Source organism: Sciurus carolinensis, chromosome 5, assembly GCF_902686445.1.
Source record: "Sciurus carolinensis chromosome 5, mSciCar1.2, whole genome shotgun sequence".
NCBI classification, from domain to species: Eukaryota; Metazoa; Chordata; class Mammalia; order Rodentia; family Sciuridae; genus Sciurus; species Sciurus carolinensis.
The window spans coordinates 171,208,950-171,234,496 of record NC_062217.1 but is presented as its reverse complement, the minus strand read 5'-3'; the positions used below and the strand labels follow the sequence as shown (position 1 = coordinate 171,234,496).

The window sequence follows — 25,547 nt, the reverse complement described above, 5'->3', positions numbered from 1 at the left end:
AGCCAGGATTTAGAAATAATGTCTCAGAGAAGGAAATAGGTCTGAAAGCAAATCAGGGAAATGGCTCCTCAGAGGAGACAGCAGATCGCTCACCCTTTTGTAGCTAAGGCAAGAAGCCACTCCCAGGACAGCTGCCTGTAGCCAGGGCCAGCCAGGCACCCAGAGGGCTTGTCTGCACCAGGACCCAGATGCCTCTGATTCAGTCCTGTATTTACTGAAAGTTCAGAAAAATCATTGTTTTGGCTGCAAATGTGCTCAACTCTTGGCTGATGAGTCTGGACGCTGCTGGTTTCTGGGTGCTGGCCCTCTTAGCTGCCTGGCCTTGCTCTGCAGTTCCCGAGAGGCAGCGATGGACATGCAAAGAGCGTCCCAGGAGAGCCGGGTGTGCTGAAGTGCGCTCTGTAGGTTGGGAGGAAGGAAGCTTTGAAGCTCCCCATGTGGGCCCACCGCTGAGCTAGGTGTACAGGAACAAAGTACAAAAGCTCTGCTTGAAAGAGGTCACCACGGTGTCCACTTATCCGCATTCACCTATCAAATTAGTGGGGCCCGTGGCTAAATGAAAACGGGGTCTCCTGGTTCAAAGGAAAACAGGGACACTGTCACGACAGGTGTTCAAATACAAACCCTTCTCATTCTAGCCACATCCTTTCTCCCTCTTGATTCTTCATGGTGTTTTAAATTTGCTCCTTCAGGTGGCCTCAGGAGAGAAAAATTAGAGTTTTGTATCATTACCGTGCATTCTACTCTTCGTCTTCATATTGTGCTGTGCTGATTTCCAACCCAAAGAGCATTTCGTTCATGTGTGGAGTCGCCCAAAGGACATGATGTGTGTTTTTTAGCTCGTCGAGCGTTTGCGTATCTCATTCTTACAAGCACCACAAGCACTGCAGAAACCAGCTCAACTGTCTCCCTTCCTTCCCGGATCTCACCAGGTTCTGGTGACCGTCTGCTCTGGGCTTGCTGAGGAGTGAGGCAGGACTGCCCGGAGAGGCGGCTCTGGGCTGCCCGGTCTCTCCTCCTGCCCTGTCCCCTTTGGCCATGGTGGCTGACTGACTCTGGGAGGTGACCCGGGTAAGAAGGGCGGGACAGGGCTTCCGGGTATGGTGCTTCCCAGCACCGCCTCCCTCCTGCGTTGGCGTGGTCTGGTTCCGGAGGGCCAGGCCTGGACGGCCGTTCCTACCACCCGTCCTGGCTGCACCTGCTCATGTCCCAGGCCCCGTGGACCTTGCCCAGCTCCCAGGCCTGGTGGGCTCACCCAGCCTCGGTGATTGAAAGACACACTATGTCAAGGGGCAGCAAGGAAATGGGTGAGCACACACGTGGCACTGTCTCCTCCACGGTCCCACTGCACTTCAAGTTCAAAGACAGAATTATCAAAAATTCAAGATGGCGATTCCAAAGGCGTAGGCTTGAAACTGGTAAGTTAGACTTCATCTAAATTAAAGACAAGCATGCGTCAAAGGACCATCAGCAGGGTGAACTGGCAACCTTCCGACAACATGAGGGACCCGAGGACACTCTGCTGGGTCAAAGACCCAGACACAAGGACAAATGCCACCGGACTCCACTCCCATGAGGCACCTGGAATGGTCAAGTGAACAGAGACAAGTAGACTGGAGGCCGTGACTGTGGGAGGGGGTGGGGCTACTCTGTGCCAGGTACGGAGTTTCCATTCAGGGATGAGGAGTTCTGCAGGGGACGGCGGCATGGTCACGCAGCATTGGGAACGCACATCACTGTACACCAAAAATGGTTAATGTGATGAATCTTATGTCTTACAATAAAAAACCATTTGAGGTACAGAGGCCAACTGTGTGAATGCACAGGTCCCCCCAGGAAGCCGGCCCTGCCCTTGCTTGTGCTTAAAGAACACAGATTCTACGTACCTGAGACTGTCTCTGCGTGGGCTCTGTCACCAGATGGTGAGATCTCTGAGGGCAGTGTCTGGGTCTTATTTCTTGTACCCTGTGTTTGTTGAATTGCAACTCTAAGCTAAATCGGCGTTTTTAAAAAGTCAGCCTTATTAAGGTATAATTTACATTCATACATATTCATGCATTTAAAAGGCGCAACTCATTTTGTTCTGGCAGATGCAAACAGTGGTATAACCAGTCCCAAATTGCAATCTAGGACGTTTTCACCAACCCCAGAGGTTCCTTTGGGCCCTGTACCCTCGGAGCCCCGGCAACCTAGTCCCTGGCACCCGCGGATCCAGCTGCTGCTGTTCTGGACTGTTCTGGAACGTTCGTGATGGAGATCCTGCAGCGCGCAGTCGTTTGTGCTACGTGAGTTTATGTCACGAGTACCAGCATCTCGATTAAATCCACGACGTTCTCTTGAGGCAGGGGAGGGCTGAGGGTCTGGGCCTGGTGCAGGCACAACCGGATCTGCCAGTTTTAACTCTGACTTTGTTGGATTCTTGCCTTCTCCAGTGTCAGTAGCTTCTGTATCTAATGGAGCCACAACAGTACCATCCTCTTGTGCTGCTGTGGGCGCAGATTAAGGTCCCCTGAGGAAAGTGCTTAGGGCCACCCTTGTCTCGCAGTAGGAGCCTCTCCCATTTGGCTGCTGATCACAGACTGCTGCTATTCTTATGAGTAATCATACTGAGAATAGTCTTCCTAGCCTTGAAGCTGAGCTGGAGTAGACCCTTTCCCCTAGGGTTGCCATGGAGATTGCACAATGCCTATGAAGCATTTAGCACTCGGCGGTGCAACTGTGACAGAGCCATTGAGGATCAAACCTGCTACCCTGCAATTAGCAGAAGCCAGCGGCTCCCCCAGGTCTGAGAAGGTGTGACATCAGGTATACAGAAGGGCACCTTTTAGGTCACTATCAGTCTGGTTGAAATAAAAACAATCGCAAGAAGGAGCCGCCAGTGTGAATGATATGCTTTGTGTAAAATGTGAAGTCTTTTGCCTGGGCCAGGGAGGAGCTCCGGGGGAGCAGGTGAGCCAGGGGGTCAGGAGCACCTTGGTCCTGCTTAGTGATTTGTTTTTCTTTCTGTTTCCTTTGCTTTGAAAGGAGAAGAACATCCATGGAGTTGTAGAGCTTAGTGAGCTATGATGAATTCTCAGGACTTCCTGAGGGATTCCAAGGTCAAGGGGACCTCAGCACACTTGATTCTTAAGTAGCTCACACCACGCGGGACTCTGATTGAGGGAAAGTAGGAGGCGATGGTGAACGATCATGGGGGAGCGCTTCCAGAAACGGACTCTGTTTCTGGACATGTCACCAATGAAAGGAAACATGATAGAACCCGCTGGAAGGAACACTTAAGGAATCGGGATCTACCACTTTGATATGCAAACCAGTTGAGCTAAATTTTGACTCTGAAACTGGGTAATTAACTTGCCAGTGTTTGGAAGTCACCGTCCCCTCCCTGTGCCTGACACTTGCACAGAAACCTCCAGCCCATGCCTCATCCTGCTGCCTCCTTTGTACCTGCATCCAGAGCGGGTGCTGTGGTCCCTTGGTTACCCTGGGGTGGGGGCCTGAAGAAAGAACTCACTGCGGACCCCTTCTCACTAGGTGGCCAGGGCACGCCGTTCCTGCAGGAACCTCTCAAGAGAAGGAGTGATGGCAATGAGGTGGCCTCTGCCCAGGTGGACGTGGCTCGTGTTGAAAGCAGAGCCTCACAGACGCTTACTACCCTTGAACACAAGAGTGAAGGAGAAACACGGAGCCTCGGGAAGCCTGGACTGTGGCGTCCTCCTTCAGATCCTAGCGAGGGAACAATCCACCACTTGCAATCAGATAAGGGACATTATCTCAGTAATAAAAAGCAATTGAGAATCTAAATGAAAAATCTAATGCTTTTCATGCTGATTTATTTTAGATTAGAAAAAGTTAAACCAGATGTAAACATGAAGAGCTGAAGCATGAAGAGGGAGTCATGGTGGAGAGATAAATCTCAGCTTTGAGTTATTAGAGGTGCAGGGTTGCATTAACCTGAAAATACACTGTCTGACATTAATTATTGTTGCAGAAGAGAGTTCAGAAGATTGAAAACAAACGTGTAGCACTGGCAAAGATTGGTCATGCATCCGGATTGGCGTTGGACAGTGTGTACCGTTCCCAAGAGAGGCTGCACTAACAGCCCTCCGACGGGGACCCAGCCACCCACAAGCTCTCTGCCCCCTTTCGGAGAGAAGGCATCTGGGTGCTGAAAAGAGATAGCCTTGTTTTCATTGTTAGAACAATGCCGATCATTGTTCTCAAGAGGAGACCCAGCCCAAAATCCACCTTGGTCTTTGGCTCCCTGGGATACAAGTAGATTTGAGATCTCCCCTGTTTCCCTGTGGACCAAGCACGTGTCCGGCGAGCAGATTCGCAGCGGGCGGCAGTCTTGGTAGCAGGGCTCTTGTAGCCCTGGAACCCCAGCTGTTTTCTCCCCTTTCTTCTTTCCTGGGTGTATGAAGTTTCCATCCCGATTTGTGAGCCCAGTGACCTAAGGAACTCAGGAGCCTTCTCGACCCCCACCAGGCAAATGCACACACCTGCACACTCCTACACACGCACGGCACTCACGCTAGTTGGGGAAGGGAGGGCCCAAGTACTGTGGTGTGGGGGATAAAGTGGCAGCATTTGAATCAGGATGAGTCTTCTCTGCCTCTGGGTTTAGCGGATCTGTGACCCAGAGCAAGTGGCTGATGCATCCGTCTGTAACATGCAGGGACCACCCCTGTCTTGGGGTTGCTATCTGGACTGACTGAGAGGGCCTGGGGACAAGTGTTCGTCAGTAATGCCTACAATACTGACCTGCATCCTCCACGCTAAACTCTGTGGACCAAACGTGATTCAGTCCTTCGGATTTTACCAGGATGAGTCTGTGCGGTATCTCCAATGGGATCTGAGGTGGCACCTGTAATTAAGCTTGCCGATGTTTTTGCCATAAAATTTATGAATATTCACACTAAATGGAATAAATTAATATTATAAATAGCCTCGGGTTAGCTTAGTTAAGGTTTTGCTGGCATATTAATTTGCTACAAACACAGGGAGAAAACCCCGTGGATTTCAGAGTTCCGTGCCTTAGGATTGCAGATAAAGGGTTGTGGGTCCAGAGTGGAGCAGCTTGAGGAGAGGGCCGGGAAACAACAGAAACTGCCAGACCAGAACACGAGTGTTCTCTGGAGCCCCGTCCTCCCGAGGACCTGGGAGACCGAGTTCAGGACGTGAGAGCTGCTCCCCAGCACTTGGTCTCACACACGGGGTTCCCTGTTCAGACTGCAACACTCAGTCCAGGAGCGTCAGTCTGTTGTGGATGACGCTGTTGTCCTAGTGGACCTCAGGTTTGACCACGGAGCTCCTGTGGAGTGGCACTGGAGGAAGACGCACTGCTCGGTGAGGGGCCGCCATGCAGGGGTGAGGCCAGGAGGCTGGTGTGCGTGACAGGGCCCTTGGACACATGCATCCTTTACTCTCTCTGGGCCTCAGTTTTATTTTCTACAATAATTAAAAAAGAAAAGAAAAGAAAACAACTTAGTGTCCAGGCTGCTTCTCATGGACTTTGGAGAATCAAAACGCAGCAAAGCACACCAAGGGGCTTTGCCCCCCAGAGCGCCCACGTCCCTGTGGTGCCTTGGACTTTTTAAGGTGCTTGGTCCTAGTCGTGGTTTTCCATCCCGAGGAGGGAGCCTCTCCACCCAGGTTCGGCCTGAGCTCCTTAACTTGCTCACCGGGTATGTGTGGCCTTGGACGTGGTGCTTAGCCTCTCAAGCTCCCAACTGTAAGTGGCAATGATAGTTTCTTGCCCCTCTCAGAGAGTGGCTGGGGGATGCATGAGCTGGTTCCTCCTGTGACCTGTCTGAACAGGCCCCGGGCCACTGGCAGCTGAAAAGGGGCTTGTCTTTTCCCCATTAGGTGGCTTTGGTAGATTATTGTCCTTTCACTAAAGGACATGTCGTGTTCAGAGACCTAATGCTGACAGGCTTGGAAGGAGTGTGTTAGGAGTCACTTGATCACTTGGGAAGTGGTTGGGCTGATCAGGGCTCCCTCTGTGTGGTGCATGGTAAGAACTAGAGCAAGACCTCATTTGTTGGCGACAAAATGTTTCTACTCATAGAAAGAGTGTCACATAAACCCCAGGTGTCGCAGGCCAGGGGCTGGTGTCCACCCTAGCCGCTCACCTTGGGCAGGCTCTCCCCTCCCTCTCCCCTCCCTCTCCCCCCCTCCCTCCCTCTCCCCTCCCTCTCCCTCCCTCTCCCCCCCTCCCTCCCTCTCCCACCTCCCTCCCTCTCCCCCCCTCCCTCCCTCTCCCTCCCTCTCCTCCCCCTCCCTCCCCCCCTCCCCCTCCCTTCCTCCCTCCTCTTTTCCTGCAAGCCTTCACTGAGCCTCTCCATCATGGCTGCCGTGCGGCACACCTGAGGTGTAGTTCAGCCCTAGGGTTGCAAACACCCCGAGCACACTATTAACCAATCCCAAGGAAAAAACTTAGAGGACGTGTTCTTACTTCCTCCCTCCTCAGTGGTGGCAGCTGGGGAAACCACGCAGGGCCACCACGCCTACCGCAGGGGCGTCCATAGGACAGGTCACATGCCCCTGCACAGGTGGAGGTCTCCAGATGTCTTATGAGTACGTTCTTTTACTTCACCACCAAAGTCACTGTGTTCAGATCCTCACCTAAAGATTGGAGCTGAGTTCTTCACAGCAAAGGAAACAGTCAAGACGTGACAAGAGAGCCTACAGAGTGGGGGGAAATCTTCACCACACACACCTCGGATAGAGCCTTAATCTCCGGGATATATGAAGAACTCACAAACTTAACACCAAAAAACCAAATAACCCAATCAATAAGTGGGCAAATGAACCCAACAGACACGTCACAGAAGATATGTGATCAGTCAACAAATATGTGAGAAAATGTTCACATCTCCAGCAATTAGAGAAATGCCAATTAAAACTCCACTGAGCACGAGGCCCTGGGTTCAATCCCCAGCACTGCAAACAACAACAACAACAACAACAACAACAACAACAACAAAAAACTCCACTGAGCTTCCATCTCACTCCAGTCAGAATGGCAATTATCAAGAACACAAGCAACGGTAAATATTGGCGAGGATGTGGGGAAAGGGCACACTCACATTGCTGGTGGGACTGTAAATTGGTGCAAGCACTCTGGAAAGCAGTACGGAGATTCTTCAGAAAACTTGGAATGGAACCACCATTTGACCCAGCTATCCTACTCTTTGGCATATGCCCGAGGGACTTAAAATCAGCATACTACAGGGATACAGCCACATCAATGTTCACAGCAGCTCAATTCACAACAGCTAAGCTGTGGAACCAACGTAGACACCCTAAACAGATGAGTGGATAAAGGAAATGTGGTGCATACACATATTAGAATATTAGCCATAAAGAGGAATGAAATTATGGCATTTGCAGGTAAATGGATAAAGCTGAAGAATGTCATGCTAAGTGAAATATGACAATCCCCAAAAACCAAAGGTCGAATATTCTCTCTGATATGTGGATGCTAACACACCATAAGAGGTGGGGGGAGAATAGAAGTACTTTGGATTAGACAAGGGGGAATGAAGGGAAGGGAGGGGGGACAGGAATAGGAAGACAGTGGAGTGAATCAGACGTAGCTTTTCTATGTTCGCATATGAACACACAACCAGTGAAACTCCACACCATGTACAACCACAGGAATTGAGAAGTCATACTCCATGTATGTATGACATGTCAAAATACATTCTAGAATCATGTAAAACTAAAAAGAACAAATAAAAAATTTAAAAAATGATTGGTACTATGGGCATTGGCCAGGTCTCCTCTCCATCTCCTTCTTTATCACATTCTTTAGAGTCCACCTCTCACTGCGGGCTTTCCTAGGCACTGATCAGTGCTTAAATCAACAGATGAGCAGGTGGCCTGCCCTGGGGACTCCCAGTCTGGTGGACAAGTGGACCTAGCACACCTCGGGTCCCCAGGAGGCTTCATGGTAGAGGAGACACTTGATTTTTGAAGAGCTGCTTGGCGGTCATTTCAAAAAGACAGAAAATTACCAGTTCTGAGAAACCAAGGGGTCCTGTTCACTGTGAATGCTCTTTCCATTCTTTCTTTCTTAAAATTTTAATGGAATATTTTCCATTAAAAAATCTTCCATTAAAAATTTTTATTTTCCATAGATCTTTCGATGAGTGGAGACCACAAATCACAGTGGACAGTTAAGGGTGTTACCTGTCGCTTTAACCGTAAATCATGAGCATTCCCCAGCTGGCTCCCAGGCCCTTGGTTCATTCATTGCGTGCGTGCGCATCTCCGAGGGCACGCGCTAGACCCGGGGCTGTTCTAGACTTTCCGGTGCAGCATTGGGCACAGAACTGACCCTTGGGGATTGCAGTCCAGCGGGTAGAAGTGAAAACAAGCCCATAAACGTCCTCCGGTGTTAGACACGTAGAGACAGCTGAACCTTGTCTCCTCTTTCAGAAGCAGCAGCTAAGGTTGGACTTCAAAGGACCCAAAGTCCAAACTCTGCTGTCACTCTGCACAGGACTTGCGCACAGAACGGAATGTGAGGCGCTAGTTCTCCTTATTCAGAAACACCCTGCGCTTCCCGCGGCTTAGGAAGTAGGATCCACATAGACCTGGCCTCAGAGCCCCCGCGCGACTCGGGGCTGTCCTTTGTGGACGGGCGGCTGTGGCATAGGTGACATGCTTTGTTGGAGGGGCCGGCGTCTGGGATTTCCTTGTGCGTGTGTGCTGCAGGCCACGAGCCTTCCCACGGTTGGATAACTGGGGTACACCTGGCATTTTGACATTATGCTGTTCCGAAGAAAACTTCCCGAGTGTGGCCTTCGCTCTGTTCTGAATTCATTTTAAAAGCATCCCAGGCGTGTAAGCTGGCGAGGGCACAGCCTGCCTGGCTACAGACCGTCGGGGTGATGCAGCGAGGGAGCAGGTGGCAGGCATGCCAGGTGGGGAGAGAGACCCACGGTGGCTGTCAGTACAAGCCATCCACCGGAGCTGTGGCCGGAGCTGTGGCCCGTGGCCACCGGGAGCAGAGCAAGAGGAATCCCTGGGTCGTGGGTCAGGGGGCTCATTCAGACCCTGGCAAGCCGAGGCCTGAGCGGGGGTGCAGTGGGCTCCCGGAGGGCTTGCTGCCGGCAGGAGGAGGGGAGGAGGGTGCCTGGAGCGGTGCAGAGGCGCTGCCTGAGGCAGGAGGCGTTCAGAGCCGCCTGGGCGACTTAGCAACTTGGCAAGACCCTGTCTAGAAATAAAACACGTGGGCTGGGGAGATAGTTCAGTGGGTAGAGTGCTCGCCTCGCAAGCACAAGGCCCTGGGGTCGATCCCCAGCACTGCAAAAAAATAAAATAAAATAAAAATAAATAAAACACGTGAAGAAGGCTGCGCATGTGGCTCAGTGGTTAGGCACACCTGGTACCTGTAAAACAAAAACCCAAAAACAAAAGGAAAGCTGGCTTGGGTGGAAGTGCTGAGGATCCTGGGTGGTGCAGGGCTCCAGAGGACAGGGAGTGGACTCCAGAGGGCTCTGGACACCATGTTCCCTGCGTAAGAGGCTTTGCTTTTGTGGGTTCCCACATTTATTACTCATTCATTCTTTTTCTCCAACAATTATTTCCTAAGGGCTCCCTGTGTGTCCAACCTTCTCTTAGGAGCTTGGAATCCTTGGCAAGAAAGGCGTAATTGCTTCTGCTCCAGTAGGGGTTCCAGTGGAGGGGAAGTAGACATCAGCTGCAGAGTCACAGTCACTGTATTTACAACTGGAGGCACATGCTCTGAAGGAGAAAGAGCCTGTAAATAGGAACCTGCCTTGGTTTTGAAGGTGGTGTCAGGAGAGACGCATGACCAGGTCATGGGAGCCGAGATCCAGAAGAAGACCAGGGAAACAGTTTACGCTAATGTAATGACATGTGCAAAGGCCCTGTGGTGGATGAGCATGTGTGCAGTCAGGGTGAGGGGAAGCTCACACATGGCATGTGGCTGGGAGATAGGTGCCCAGTCATCCATAAGATTAGCAGGGGCAGACACAGGGCCCTCCTGAGACTTTATCCTAGGAACTGTGAAGAGTCATGCTCTTCAGCATGAAGGGATGACAAAAAGCAACCAGCAGGAAGTAGAGCTAACGCAAGTCTTCCTATGGTGCTGTGTTCGAATTGTGCCCTGGGGTCAGTTAAAGCGGTTCTTGAATCACCTGTGAGCTTCACAGATCCGTAGTGCCCAGAGCATCAGAAGAAGGTTCTCAGCTTTGGAGAAGCCAGGCATTTGCAGAAGGCTGATGGTCCTTGTCAGTTTGCACCCATTGGGACCTCTGGGGACCCAGAGAGAGAGAGAGAGAGAGAGAGGGACTGTCCTCCATCCTAGGCAGCCCACTCCATTGTCACTCACATGTGGCCTTACCAGAGCTTGCAGAGCGCACGGGGAGTATACAAGTGGAGATTAATTCCCTGATTAGTCCCACGTTAATTAACCTGCTGGATTTGATAGGGTCACAGTAAAATGTCTGCATTGCTGTCGTCCTTAAAAGAGCCCGAAGAGAGCCCCCCAGGAGGTATGCAGAGCGAGGCCTCCTTGGGCCGCTTCCCCTGCGCCCCGCCTCCCCACAGTGCCAGGCCTACCTGGCGGGCTGTGTCCAACAGTGGCCTGGAGCCCACTTCTGCTGTCCAACTTGGGGTTGAAGTTATTTTCCAGTCGCTGTCTAGTGCCGTGCTGCCCTCTTTCCCTGTGGAAACTTCTCATGCATCAGCCAGTATTTCCTGTGGCAAGTCCGTGCTAAATCTGAGAGGAGGACACGTGGATGTATAATGGCTACGTAAGTGCTGTTGGGTTTGGCCAACGAGTCCGTAATGGTGGTCACAACAGCACTGGGACGGGGCTGCAAGCAGCTGGTGACCTCGGAGGAACGGGTGAGGGGAAGCTGCCCGGAGGCCTGAGCTGAGTCTGCCGTCACAGCAGGGTAACGACAGCACGTCTAACACGCGCGGGAATTCAGCGCGATGCTGTCCACGAGGCCTGAGCCCAGCAGCCAGCACGTGCAGGAGACTGTGAGGCCTGGGACGGGGCTCGGGAGCAGGAGCAGAGGCCACTGGAGAACCCTCCAGAGCTCAGTCCAGCCCCTTCCTCGTCCCACACGCCCTTCATCTGTCCCCAGGAAGAGCCAGCCTTCTCCCTGGGACAGAACTGTGTGGCTGCAGCTTGTGGCCCAGGAGCTGGGCAGGAAGGGTCGGGAAGGGGAACTGAGCACCGGAAGCTAAGAAGTGGCCGGACTCCGGACGGAGCTGAGCTGAGCCCCAGAGGGAGCTGCCCTCCCAATCGCGCCCAGCCGCCAGGGGGCCGCTGGAAGCGGGGTTCTCGTGGGGTGAGGTCAGAGGGCGTTCCAAGGGACCAGAGGCGCAGGGGACATGAGAGGCCCGCGGGGACGGAGAGGCTCTGGAGCCACATCTGACTGTCATCAGAGCCCAAAGGCTCATGACAAGCAGAACAAATTTGCAGAATAAACCTTCGCCTTTCAGCAGAGAAAATCAGCATGATGATCACACGTGTAGAGAGCAGAACACTTTTGTGTACGTTAATCTTATTTTCATTGGGCTTTACAGGCTAATTTCTGAAATTTAATTGCTTGTGGTTAATCAATTTATCAATATTTATTGAATGTTCAGTTTAGCTCAACACCCATTCAGTCCTGGGATGGGCCAGAGCAGAAACATTAGATGTGGTTTTTTGATCTACTAACAAAATCCTCAGCAGAATCAATGCTGGCTGATTACAGCTTTTCTCCTTTCTTCCCTCCTCCTGGAAATCACCAGATACTTATCTTTTATTCATTGACAGAGTTAACTCAGGAGAAAGTGGGAATATGTATTCATTACACGTTCTTTCTTGGGGGAAAGGAGAGGTTCTAGGGGTGTTCCTGTTTTTTTTTTATATATAATGCTTATTATTATGCTTATGTATCTGGCAAGTAAAGATATAAAACTGGAAACGGTCTCTGTTTATTTTCCAGATCCACAGTCGGCTTTTCTCAGCCCCCAAAGATCAGTCTTCCTGGGAAAGAGATGAAAGTCTTTCCAACACAGGTAAAGAACTGGGCTCTGCTGGTGGCCCCCGTTGTATTCTCTCTCTCTCTCTCTCCCTCTCTCTCTCTCTCTCTCTCTCTCTCCCTCTCTCTCTCTCTCCCTCTCTCTCTCTCTCTCTCTCTCTCCCTCTCTCTCTCTCTCTCTCTCTCTCTCTCTATCTCTATCTCTCTATCTCACACCTTTATTTTTATTAATAATGAAAGGTACTTTGGAGCCTGGTTTCCTCCTAAACATGAGATGAGAGCTCAGTGGCTCCAGCAAGATTGGAAACTGGTTTGACTTTCCACCCCGCTGCAGACCAGTATCCACAGAGCAGCCAATGAAGGGCAAGGGCTGTCCTCTCCTCAGGTGGTGCCTGGGATGCTCCTGATGGCAGCCCGCTGGGAGCAGATCAGGCGGACCCAGGCAGGTTCCTCCGGGAACCAGCAGTGTGGCCAGCGTGGGCTCTTCCTGGGGCGCCGTGGATGCCTATTCGGTGTGGGCAGGTGGCTGTGCGTTCATAAATCAGTTTTTATGAAGCTTCAATTCATAGCCATTAAAATGTAAAAACACTAGGTGAGACGGATACAGTTCATAACTTTTATTAAGTTTGTTAACATAAATTATGGGAAAACAAGCTCCCTCCACACCCTTCATGTTAGAAGTCACATGGATTTAGGTCAAATGTTCTGATGGCACTGCGGACTACTAGATTAATAGAACAGTCAATTCAGGGCAAAATGAATTCTAAAAGGATGTTGTAATGTAGTCCATTTTGGTTTTGAATCCTCATTTTACTTCATACATGTGGCAGATGGGTTGTTGCAGATGAAAAGTATTTATGTATGTTTGTATATATATATATGTACATGTGTATGTATTTATCTATGGATGTGATTCATATATATTTGAACACACACTCGCATTTAAATCTTTCATTACCTGCCACCACCTGCCCATATCAAAGATATTGGGAAACTGAATTTCTTTCCATAACTGACATGGTTCACCCAAGACAGAAATATTATCTGAAAGAAACTTTCCTGTTTAATCCTCCCTGGAAGCCCCAAGCGTGGCTTGCGACTTATTCTTTAATAGTGGCAGGTATTTCGCGTGCACCCTTTGCAAACCTAGCCTGAAATTGCCTGTGGTAGGAATGCGGCTCCATTGAGTTCTGCTTCCCTGGCACCGGAGGCAGCCCGGGAAGCGCGTCTGGCCCTGCTCCCTGCAGGGAGCCTGGGGACCGGGTGTGTTTTCCTAGATCAATCAAGGGGGCTGCTGGAGCCATCAGGCCTGGTGACTGACTCCTCTTTATCTCAGGACTGGGCCAGATCAAAGTGGCCTTGGGTGCTTGCACACTGGGTGCTGCTCCGTGGGGGTTTGGCAGGTTAATCAAGGACATGCTCGTCCCAGGCTGGGTTTAATGGTCCAGACTACAGAAAACGTGCCCAAGCAACCCTGGGAGGGGAGGGAGGCAAGTTTCCTGGCATTTTTAAAAAATGTGCCAGTACTGTCCAATAGAAAGCCGCCCTAAATCCCGGGTGTTCTGGGGCACGGCAAGGATCCCCTACATGAATGGGCACTGTGCTTTCCCTTGGGTGGATTTTCCACGGAGTCCTCTTGTGCCCGGGGTGTCTTCCTCTAGGGTTGTTTCTGTCTTTTAGAAATTTTCCTGGCCCTTGTTAAGAGACAAGAGCTACACTCGACTCTGGATACAGCAGGGGCCGCTGGGATGGGTGGCCTCTGGGCAGGGGGAGACACCCAATGGATGGAAATTACCCAGAAGAACTTGCTGGCCAAGGTGGGGGCTTGATCAGCTCTCCAGGTCGGGGATTGTCCCTAGGCTGGCTCGGCAGGAGCCTTGCTAGAACTGGGCTCAGTGGAACTCTTTGCTGGAACTGGACTCAGCAGTCCCAGGCGAGGCCCAGGCATGAAGAGGGCACCGAGGAGCAGGTGTGAAGCAGAGAGGGCGGAGTCCTGCCTCACCTCCTCTAGAGAATGGGCTGGAGCAGCATCCGGGGCCTCTGTGTGCTGATGGTCCAGCTTTCTCCCCCAGGAAAGCACCATGACCTCGCATCAGGAATCTGTCGGCTGTCTTAGCCTGTTGCTGTTGCTTCACGGGGACACCCTATCCGGGGCAAATTACAGACAACAGGGCTCATTTGGCGTCCAGGCCTGGAGCTGGGGAAGTCCACGGCGGAGGGTCCGTGTGTGGCGAGCCGACACCTCTCAGGTTCCGCCTCGCCAGCCACGCTGCGGTGAAGGCATCCTCTTCCTGCACAGCGCTGGAGCAGACACGACCAAGGCACGCCCACTCCTACCCCTGTGAGAAGGGCCCAGCACAGGACGAGGTCTTGCTCAGCCTTCTCAGAGGCTTTGGGAAACCCAAGAGCAGAGTTCTGGGTGGATCAAATTCTGGGTGTCAAGGACCAGAGACTCTTTATCACAGACAAAAGGGAAGTTGTAAGGAAACCAGTTAATGTCATGGAAGGAATGACCCCTGGGTGCAAAGGTCGAGGAACCAGGGCCTCCAGGGCCTCAGCAGAAGAAGCGTGGACTTCATCCAGAGCTGCAGGGTCTGCTCCAACCTGAGGTGGTCACCTCTGGTGAGGAGACAGGGCCATACTGGACACATGGCTTCCATGGACCCAACGTGTGGGGGACCGGCTGGCAGGGCAGTTCTCCCACTGGGCACCGTGGGCCAGGCCCCTGTCCCAGAGGCAGGAGTAGGCCTATGGCATCTCAAGGTCAGTGGGTGCTGCAGCAGTCACTTCCTGCAGCTACTTGGCCAAGCTGATGTGTGAGACCCTCGCTCTCACAGTGGCATGGCTGATACATAGCAGGCCCCCAGGGTTGTACCCAGTTGGAACTGTCAGGAAGCTTTTAGCTGTGGTGAGCCAAAATAAATAACCGGCCTTATTTATTTATTTCCCTTTGGTATTTACTGAGTAGGCTAAAGGGGGACCATTCAATATTTTAAGTTGTTGGAGTATATGACCTGGTCCGAGTTGCTGAAAGACAGTTCTAGCCAGGGCAGGGACTGTGTGGTGGACTGTTGGAGCACCAAGGAAGCGACCTAATTATTTACCGGCTGTTGGGATAAGGGACAAGTTAAAGATGTTCCTGGACAGTTCGTACCACCAACAATGGGGCAGGGAATGCAGGGTGCAGGGGGCTTATGGGGTCAAGGGGTGGTCCTGGGGGGTGGTCCTGGATGTGTGGGGTTTGGCTGCTTCCTGGGGGAGGGCAGTGTGGCCCCTGCTCCAGATGTCCAGGAGATGGCTGGGCTTTGTGCAGAGGTCGGGAGACAGGGCAGGGTTAGAGTGTTGATGTGACTGTCACATACAGGTGGGTGATATGAGGAACCACAAGGACAGCCGTGATGACCACGTGGGCTGGGGAGAGGGGGGCTCAAGACCTGAAGGAGCCCCCGCGCGTGGCACGGGAGGAAGTGTCGTCCTGGGAGTCACCCTCCTGGCCTCAGGTTGATTTTCACGTGGAGGTGTCTTGGTGTCACTGTGGACTTTGCCTTTGGTCAGACTTTCTTTAGGACTGTTCTTCCACCTCCTGGCTTCTCAGTTCTCTCTGACCAGTGAGGGTTCAGGATTCCCGGTCTCTGTGGGGCTACTCCCAAGGTCAGGACCAGGCAGTCGGCTCTGTTGGAGAAGCTGCAGCAGAGGGGTCCTGGGTCTGAGTAGGGTGCATCGTGCCCCGGTGGAAGTCTGCAGGAAACACTGTCTCCAGGTTTTGACTTTTGCTTCCTTCATATCTGCCATGCCACTGTTTGCTGCCTTAGTCACCGGAATTTCCAGACTGGGAAGGGCAGGGAGCTGAGGTCTTATGGTTGAACAGCCCTCTTGGCGAGGACTTTGAAATCTGTTGGCTTGTGTAAAATTTCAGTTTACTATGATTAATAGGATCTGAACACTAAGGGAGAAAAAATGTAGGAAAGATGACTATATCTACCCAAGTTCACATCTGGTTTTAAAATCAGAGGAAGGTAGAAAGTCCCCTTCCAATTCCCATTCTCCAAGTTATGAAGATTCCGTTTGCCATTTCCACGCCACTGTGCTACCTGTCTGCAGATTGGACCGCTGGATGTAGGACTGGGGGCGACTTGTGAGTCTGCCTCGTCGGGGGCACTTGCAGGGAAACTGGGTCGTGGAAACGTAAGTCACGGGGATTGATGGAGGCCTCTTGGAATTTTTAATTACTCACTTGCTTGGCTCAGGAAGGAAGTGGGACCGCATGAAATTTCTTCCTCCTGATCAGTAAAGCCCGACCTTCACAAGTGGCAGTTTTTAAAGGGTAGGTCTTTGATGGATGGGAGGCACAAAGTAATTCCATTTCATTTAAAACCGGAGGATAGCTGTTCCCTCATTCCAGCATCCGGAGAGCAGGGCTTCCCTGTCCTGCCGGCAAGGGTTTTCGTTGTGTAGGGGATGAGTCAGTTATCCTGTCCACCAGCCACACCCTGGGCCTGCTTGAGGGGGTGCTGGCCTGTTTCCTGGAGCAGAGCCCTGGGCCCGACGGTGAGCAGAGCGCGTCCCTCAGAAGTGTCTTGCGAATGCAGCGCCTCTGGAGGAGACGGGGCGGGAGGGCGCACCTGCTGGCTCCCCTGCAGCCCGACTCCGTGGAGGCTCTGGGTCTGTCGCTGAAGCACGTACGCTTATTATTTTTCCCTCAGAGGCCGCTCTTCATTCCTCCTGCTCCTTTCCTTGACTCCTCGCTGCCCTCGGGGAGAACTCGTCTCCTGAGCAATTTGGGAGAGTGTCTTTAATCGGTGCGACTTCTAGGGTCCAAGATCACATCAGTCCTCAGAGGACAGGGTAAACTCGTGGGCAGCACAGTGCCCTTCGCCCTCGGGCCTCTGCCTCTGCTTCTAGACTCCTCTCCAATCCCGCTGCCTCTCCACCAGCCAGCTCTCCCCCTGTCCAGAGGCTCCCCTCCTGCCCCCACCCGCCTCCATTGGAGTCCTCCCAGCGCTGCTGGCCACGGTGCTGACCCCTCCTCTCCCGCCTCATGGCGTGGGCTCTGAGGACGGGACCCTCCTCATTACACTCCCCAGCTCAGGGGTCCGCGGGGAGAAGTCGTTTCCTGGAGAGAGAAGCCTTGTGTGTGTGGCGCAGCTCCTTGGAGCCCTTCTAGTCAGGCCTTCCTGGGTCCCAGACCAGCCCACGGGCAGGGCGGAGCCTGATGTGTGGCAGAGGTCCGAGCCAGGCAGGGAGACGTCGTGCTCGGGTCTCCCAGGAATCTTCCACCAGCTTTAATATCAGGCTCCTGACCCGTGGCTTGACCTTTTTTGTCCAGAGGGACAAACGTTTCCCTTTAGTGTCCACTTTGGGTCTACTGGGTGCTTCCTCTGCCCACGTCCACCCTGCTCTGCTCTGACCACTGAAGAATAAAACATGCCCAGCCCTTCCTGAGGAGACGTGAAGAGACTCACGTGGGCTTATTGTGCCTGCTCAGGACACTAAGGGAAAGGAAGCAGACCAGACGGCCCCCTGGACGGAGCTAGTCCCCCGGCTCCCTGGGGACAGCCCGCAGCTCCCATCTCCTGAACACTGCTGGCTCCCTGCTGGCTCCACCCTGGGTTCTGTCCTCCCTGTGAAGAGAGCAGCCAGGGGTTCTTCCCCATGAGCTCAGCCACTAGCTTCCTCTTGCCCATCACCCGCCGGCAGGAACAGCTGGTAAAACCATGTGCTGCACCTTCAAGTCCCTCAGAGACTCTTCCATGGATCTTATCCCTCCTCTCAGACGCGTGTGAGTGCAGCATGAAGGAATCAGCCCCAGGACTCATCCGGATGTGGGAGAGTCGGACCCTGGGTGGACGCGGAGTGGACGATCCTCCTCGGGTCATGCCACAGCCCACTTAGAGCCCTTCCATGCCTTCCAGTTGCCCTGGGAATGAAGACAAATGGCACTGTGGCCCAGAAGGCCAGAGAACCGGGCCCCGCGTGCGCTGACCTGCCCCTGCTCCTGTGCACCTGTGTGCTCCCGCCTGCGCTCTGCTGCCGACTCCAGTCTCCTAAGTGAATCTGGCCCACCCTACGGAGCCTCCACCAAGTGTCCTGAGGAAGCCACCGTGACGTCCAGGCCTGATTGACCCACCTCCCCGTCCTCGGTGGCTCTCGTCACAGTGACGACTTCTCGCTTGTCTGGGTGTGATGAACCTCTGCTCCCTTCCAGACTACATGCTTACAAGCGCAGGGGTCCTGCCTGGACTCGCTGGCCAGCCCCAGGGCCTCTGTGCCCAGTGAACTCTGCTGGGGACGGAGCTGGCTGACTGGCTTCTGGAGCCACACCACCTGTGGAGTTGGAGGTGGTGGGGACAGGGATTCAGCACGCCACCATGGCTGCCTTTGAAAGGACTGGAGGTGACACTAGGCATGTGTCCCTCCTCAGCCTTGAATCCCCCAGCACTGGGTCTCAGTCACCCTCACACTCCGGACTGGGTCTTCTCCCTGCTGCCTGACCCACGGCCAAGAGCCCTGATCCCTCCAAGTCCCAGCTGGACTGAAAACTCATTTTGATGTGATTTTAGGCTGCTTCAAATAAGGCAGTCTGTTCATTCCCATGTCCTTGTTGTTGGTCTCATATCAAGTCCCCAAGAGAAAAATGACATAAATAACCGCTGGGAGTCCTGTGTACCACCCGAGGGCCACGGATGGCTACAGCAGAGATGGAAGGCTCGTCCCAGATGCTGGTGGCCCTGCTGTGCAACGTGCTATCCATTCAGCAATACCATTCATCAGGCACAGAGAGAAGCCACTTGGTCACGAGCTGGTAAGACTTCAGTGGCATTTGCCCAGCTGGCTGAGGAAAGGACTTTTAAAACATACACGACGGAGTTCTACTCAGCCATAAAGAAGAATGAAATGATGGCATTTGCTGGCAGGTGGGCGGAACTGGAGACCATCGTGCTATGTGAAATAAGCCAGACCCAGGACGTCAAGGGTTGAACGTTTTCTCTCATAGGCAGAAGCTAGAGTGCAGCAAGGAAGAAGAAGAGTGTGTGGGGAGGATCCCATGGAGGATTGAGGGGGAAGGAGGGCGAAAGGCAGGAAGCGCAGGGGGAGCTGACCAAGCCATGCGTGTGCACCCGAGTCCCCCACAGTGAGCCCCACCCTTGTGTGTATCTGCAGAGCATCAATCAAAAGCGACAGAGGAAGCCAGCGGAGAGGAGCACGGGGGACTGACGGGAGGACTTAGGTTGCCTGCACCTTCAGGTCCAAACGAACCCAGCGTTGTGGGGACTATCACGCACTCGTAAGCACAACCGAAGACACCCAGACGTGCGTGAACGAGAGCAGCGTTGGAAAGCCACACGCGGGACCCAACGCGCCGGGGAAGCCCACGTGCTGTTTACTGCGATGCCCCTGTTGATGTCCAGCATCCCAGAACGGAAGGGATACTTATCTGGCAGCTGGACTGTGACAGCAGAGGGGACTTGGAAGCAACCAACCATCTACCCTCCCTGGAGGGACCCGGGCTGCTCACTGCTTACTGTACCTCTCGGTAAACACCAGCACGTTGACCATAAGACCTTCCTTGAAGAATTTTCTTTTGAAAAGTGACTCCCGACCCACTTCCTCCTGCTTGTCCCTCGCAGTGCTCTCTCTGCTCTCTCTCTGCCCTCTCTCTGTGGTTGCCGATGGTCTTCCCCGGGGTTGCTCTTGGGGATGTGCAGCTGGCAGGGAGGCCCGTGCCTGGCTGAGGGCTCTGATGCACGTGAGAGCTGATAATTGCCAGAGGCAGAGATGAGGACCTATGACCCTTGCAGATTCCCAGGGGACGTGAGGACATCACATGTCTAGTGCAAACGGTCTACAACCTGCTGGAGCAGGGGACGGGTAGGCTCTGGTCTCCTGTTCCCAAGTGCTGCTATTTCTGAAAGAGCCCAGGTCTCATGTCACCTTCGGTCTCAGGCACACCAGGAGATCCTGTGACTGTAGAACCTCCCAGGTCACCTCCCCCAGGCTGGCATTTGCAAGGCTGTGTTTGACCTCTGTGCTGAGGGGAGACTCCTGAATAGCAGTTTCTGTTTTCCACACACTACCTTGACCCTAGGGGCCAGCACAGATCACAGGGGCCTGAGTCTCCCTAAAGCAGTTTATGTTGTTTTTAAATGAAAACCTTCCTTCTACCAGATGCTTAGGAGAAACCAATTTAGAAAACACACAAACTCATAAGTGCTCTGGCCGAGGGCGTTGGGTATGCAGGCCACACTCTCCCCTGAGCAGGGGGGCTGCCCGTGGCGCATCCCAGGATGACTTGAGAACCATCCTCAGAACTGGAAGGGGGCTGGGCGCTGTTGGGACAAAACCCCCGTGCTTTCTCTCTGAGTGTCGCGATTTCTCGTGGGTGACCTGAAACCCGTGGGATGAGTAGGTCATCAGTGAGGAGCGTCTGTTTTAACCCAGCCATGTCCCCCTTCCTTACTGATCTGCACCAGAGTTCCTGAATCCCGGGTCCTTGTTTCGGGATAGCCTATGACAAGACCGTCCTTAAACGGCTTTGCTGCAAGGCCTGGGCACTGCCCTTTCCTTCGGATCCTTCCTGGGCGCTGGCAGGGTGCCTGCTGCCCACTCGGCTCCCACGTGGCCCCCTGATGGCTCGCGTGTGCCTGAGTTTGACTTGTTCTTTTTATGGGACTTAGGAGAGGATCTATGAGGTGGTTAGAGGAGGAGACAGGTTCCTGGGGCGACGGCCAAGCCCGTTCCTAGATGGCTTTGAGGACAGGCATCCTGGGCTCCAGCCTCCCTTCAGAAGCCGTGCCCGTGCTGAGATTGGGAACGTGGATTCTGAGCTGGGTGTGCCCTGCACATCGAAGGGCATTTGCTGTCCTGGCCCGGGAGACGGGCCTGGGAGTCTGTCTCCTGGGTGAAACCCCAGTTCTTCCCCTGAGGACTCTGTGACCTTGGGCAACTTAATCGACCTTTGAGACCCACTGCACTTTTGATTGTCTCCCTGATGATTCGTGACTGATCCTAATCTTTGATTTTTAGATGAGCTTTGCATGTTGATCCCCCCACCTGCTAAAAAACGCAGATGTCCGCAGGAGTTTATGTGTCATTATTTTCTTTTCTGAAGCACGAGGGTTGTGCTGTCTGCTGGGGAGCAGGGGTGGGTCCAGGTGGGCACGCAGAGGGGAAGCCCACACGGGGACAACTGGGCCTCGCTCCAGGCCTGCCACGTGGCCATCGGCAGCTTGGCACTCGGCAGTGACGCGCACCTCAGTCCCAGGCTCAGCCTGTCCCCTCGCCTGCCTTCCTCGCTATCCTAGCCGCCTCCTCTCTGCCAGCTCACCACAGAGCCTCCTGCCCCACCTCCTCCCTGGCCACCTAGCCTACAATGGTGACCTCGGCCCCTTGGTCAGGCCTGTGTCCTGGCCTGTGCTTCCACACCGCAGGTGACCTCGCTGCTGTGTGCCTCCCCACCTCGTTCTCTGCCGGGCCTTCTCTGAGGAATCGTGGGAGCTGGACGTCCCACAACCCCCCTTACCCACCACTGTCAGCAAAGCTCCCACCTCATGGGCTCTGGGCAGTCGGTGGAGGGACGGTGGGAAATGCCAGCAGGAAGGGTTTTGGCATGTGGGGCTGGGGCAGGGCCTTATCCAGGGATGGCAGCGGGCACCAGAGTGAGACCCGGAGGAGACGCTGTCAGAAGACTTGGGGCGGAGGCATAAACCACAGTCATGAGGTTCAGTGTCTGTGGACACAGCACCATCGCTAGCCTTGGTGGCCTCGGTGGCTGGTAGAGCAGCCAGCATCCTGCAGCCCCTAGGCCAGCTGGCAGCGTGCTGGTGGTCTCTTCCTGCGTTTGGGATCAGCAGGCTGTCATCTGGGTGACCCTCGGCTCCATCCAGGGGTTCGAGAATGCTCCAAGGCGACTACGGGGCCAAGAGCAGAAGTGGACAAGCACAGGCCACATCCAGGCCAAAGCCGGCCCAGCGGCAGAACCCCAGAGACCAGGACGTAGGCCCACCTCCCTGGACAGCGAGGTTCATGGAGAGGAATACAGACTCTGGGGCGTGAGAATCCGGGCCCCCTGTGGCCATCGCTCTGCCTCCCAGCAGCCTGCATTTCTGGGGACCAGTTCCACACACGGAAACCCACTGGGCATTGGGAGGGTCTGTGCGGTTGCCACCAGGAAGCCACAGATATCCCACTTGACGGGTGAGAATCCTGGGCTTCAGAAAAGTAGGCTGCTGCGTTTTTATCCCTAAGGCAGAGACCCTGTTTTCCTTTCCTTTCTAGAACAATCTTCCCAGGTGTAGGTGGACAGCACACCTTCATCTGCTCATTCCTAGGAGGTGCTGAGGGGCAGACCCTGTGCCTCGCACAGGCCGGGCAAGTGCTCACCACTGAGCAGCAGCCCCAGCCCCAGAGGCCCTGATTTCCATCCCCGGGTCTATGCCGGGGCTGTGCCTGGTACACAGCAGGGCTCAGGAGATGCCCGCTGCCCGACACCATGGGCACCACCGACGTGGCAGCAGTGGCCGGAGCAGGGTGTCAGGACCAGTCCCCACTGCGGCAGGCACGCGGCACCAGGAGGCGCTGTGCTAAGGCGTGAGCCTGGACCTGCCGTCCCCATGGACAGTGGAGCCTCTGGAGACAGGCGTCTCTTTAGGTCATTCTTGAAATTGGCCAGCTCCTCTCTGCCACCGTGCTTGGCCAGTTTGCAAGTCTGGGGCTGCTCCCCGAGGTCACTGTGTGCTGACCCTGTGGGGCTTCCGTGGCCGTACGACGGGGTCCGTGTCTGCCTGCCGCCCCTCTGCTTCTGCCATGTGGTCCTTCCCCTGCAGAGGAAGGTGTGCCTCGGGGCTCCCCGTGGTCCCTGTGTGGACCCCTTCCTGTGCTGTGGACTCTGCTCGCGGGTGGTGGAGCTTCTGCTGCCAGTCCTGGGCTGCGCCCTCCAGGCAGTTCAGTGGTCTGGAAGACTGGGGAGGGAGAGGCGGGGTGGATCTGATGGGGGTTCCCTTTCAGTGAGCACTTGCTACCTGCCAGGACCACTGGGCACTAAGTACAGAGTCCAGCTCCAGAAGTGCTGCTGCTTGCCTTCAGTCCAGGGGTGCGGAACTGAGGCCGGGGAGGGTCAGAGACCTGCCAAGGTCCCAAGGTCCTGGAGGGCTTCCTGCCAGGTGTGGGTGGAGCTGTTTTGGGCATCTGGCGCACCCAAAGCCCGCTGTCACCGTGCTGCTTGTGGGGGTTCAGCGCCTGGGAGAGGCTCCCCGGCTCCCTGGTGACGTCAGGCAGGCGTCCGCAGGCCCAGCAGGTCTGCCAGGCAGAGGCTCCACCTCCTTGCCTTCCTTGCCCCTGTGCTCTCCTGGGGCTCCTGGCTCCTGCCACTTGCGTAGCCCTGCTGGGTCCCCTCCCTCCTGCCTCTGCACCCTCCTCCCGTCGGCTCATTCTCAGAGTGGCCACTGCAGGGCCCCTGTCCCTCTCCAGCAGCACCTTCAGGACTCGGCCATGGTAGAAGTCTGGTCAATTGTGTCGTGCGACCTCCACAGGAAGGCTGAGGGCCCGGCTGGTTGAAGGTTCTGCCTGCTGTCATCAGAGCAGGGCATGGGCCCCAAGTCAGTCAGACAGGAGTAAGTGAGGTCATGCTGGCCCCGTGCCCAGCACATCGAGCACGTGCAGGCAGTCACTGTTTTATTATCTGGATTTTAAGAGGAAAGAAATATGGACAATTAAGTTAAGGTAGGAGAAAGCAAGCACCGAGGCACATTTGCAAGTCAAAAGAGAAGCTGGTGAAGGCAGAAGGCTGGCCTGCAGGAAGTCCCAGGCAGTCCTTGGGGTCTGGAGACCCCCCGCCCCCTGCGTTTAGCTTTCCTGGCAGCTGGCATCCGTCACGCCCTGTTCTGCCTGCTCCACCTACAGACAGACTTTGCAGGGTTGGTGGCCCCGTCTGCACCCATGCCCAGTTGTGCATGCAGATTCGCTGTTGGGCAGGGATGTCCTGTCCACACGGAGAACAAAGCATTGCTATGTTATATATTAGCTCATATTATCAAAACTCATATGAAGCATAAGCCCATTTTTCAGCAAATGGCTGTTTATCCCTTGGGAGCATCCATTTTTCTGATGAGTTTAACTAAAATTTTAAAGGTTTAGAATTCCAAATTTCTTTGGAAACGACCTCCTTGTAAATCACCATGTGGGTAGAGCCCTTCAGATGTCTGCATCTGTCAGGCAGCTGGGAGCTCCATCCCTGCTCCTGTTTCAGCACCTGCCTTTTGTCCCCGCACGGGCATTTCTAGGTAATTGAGATGTGTCATGCATGAGACTGGGGACTCACTGAAGGGTGCCGAAGGTCTGGTCTCCAGCCAGCTGCTTTCCCGTCATTAGAATGTGTCCATCAGACACCACTCAAGAGAAATCCTTGCCAGAGGGAGTGTGCCCGTGTCACCCTATTAGGATAAGCTGGGCTTCTTGTTCCCTCTCCAAAAAGATGGAATTAGCATTTAAGAAGCTGCCATCATAAGAGTTTTCACCCTTCACAATTAATGCAGCAAGAGGTCAATGACGGTAGATTAATGCTGCAGAAATCAGCCTTCATCATTCATGAGCAGTTAGGGCCCTAAATGCCACATTTGAAGGCTGCTTCTGCCTTCCAGTTCTGAGGCGGATGTAATTGCATGGAACAGTGGCTTGTGTTTGGAATCTTAATTTGTCCATTGGCAGTGTCATAGAAAGTCCTCTTAAGACCCCAGATTCTTACGGAGGGGCCATTAGAAGGTCTCTACAAGTGCCAGAGTGTGCCGGAGGGCGGACCAAATGGACAGCAGTGGGGGTGGAGTGGGGTGCACAAAAGTAGCAAGGTGACTAGAAGGAATGTAGCAGGCCCAGCTGGAGCCCAGCCCCTCGGCAGTGGCCTGGAATGGCCGGGGCAGTCCTGACTGAGAGGAAGTGGAAGCAGGCAGGCATCGTGAACCAGGTACTCAGAAGCTGCAGGGATGGGATGAAGGGCCCACGGGCATCCTAGTGGCCGGAGGGATGCCCAAGTGTTTGGAACTGCCCACTTGGCAAAACCAGTCCCAAATTACTTATTCCTCTATTCTAACTGCTGATAAGCAAAGCCAGCGGAGCACCCTTGCATCCTGGAGGCTGACCTTTAGCAAGTCAGCACCTTCCCCTGGGCTTTGCTTGGTGTTCCAGTGACAGTCCAAACTCAAGCAGAGGCCTTATGGGAAGTCCTAGAATTCTCCACAGCCAAGGGACCTGTGAAACAGCAAAAGGCACAGCAATCAATCACCAAACTCCATTCATTCCTCCCTCCCTTCCCCCTCTTCTTCCCTCCCTCCCTCCCTCCGTCCATTCATCCATCCATCCATCTATCCATCTACCCACCCACTCTCCCTTCCATTCACCCATCCAGTATTGAGTGGATGCCAACTGTGAGAAAGACCTTGAAAAAAATACATAAATGAATAAGATACCTCTTAGGTGTTTTGAATTTTCTACAGCAAATGGAGATTTGGAGATCCCAAGTATGTCAAAGCCAAAGAGTCTTTA

At 53.9% G+C, this 25,547-nt stretch overlaps 1 protein-coding gene across 2 annotated transcripts in view; it reads left to right on the top strand.

Annotated features, from left to right (window-relative positions):
* C5H10orf90 (chromosome 5 C10orf90 homolog) overlaps positions 1 to 25,547 on the top strand; it is a 186,818-nt gene that overhangs the window by 9,973 nt on the left and 151,298 nt on the right. For both annotated transcript variants that reach the window (XM_047553367.1, XM_047553366.1), the window contains exon 2: positions 11,979 to 12,051. In XM_047553367.1, the coding sequence (XP_047409323.1) occupies positions 11,979 to 12,051 (73 nt within the window). The remainder of the gene's footprint in view (positions 1 to 11,978; positions 12,052 to 25,547) is intronic.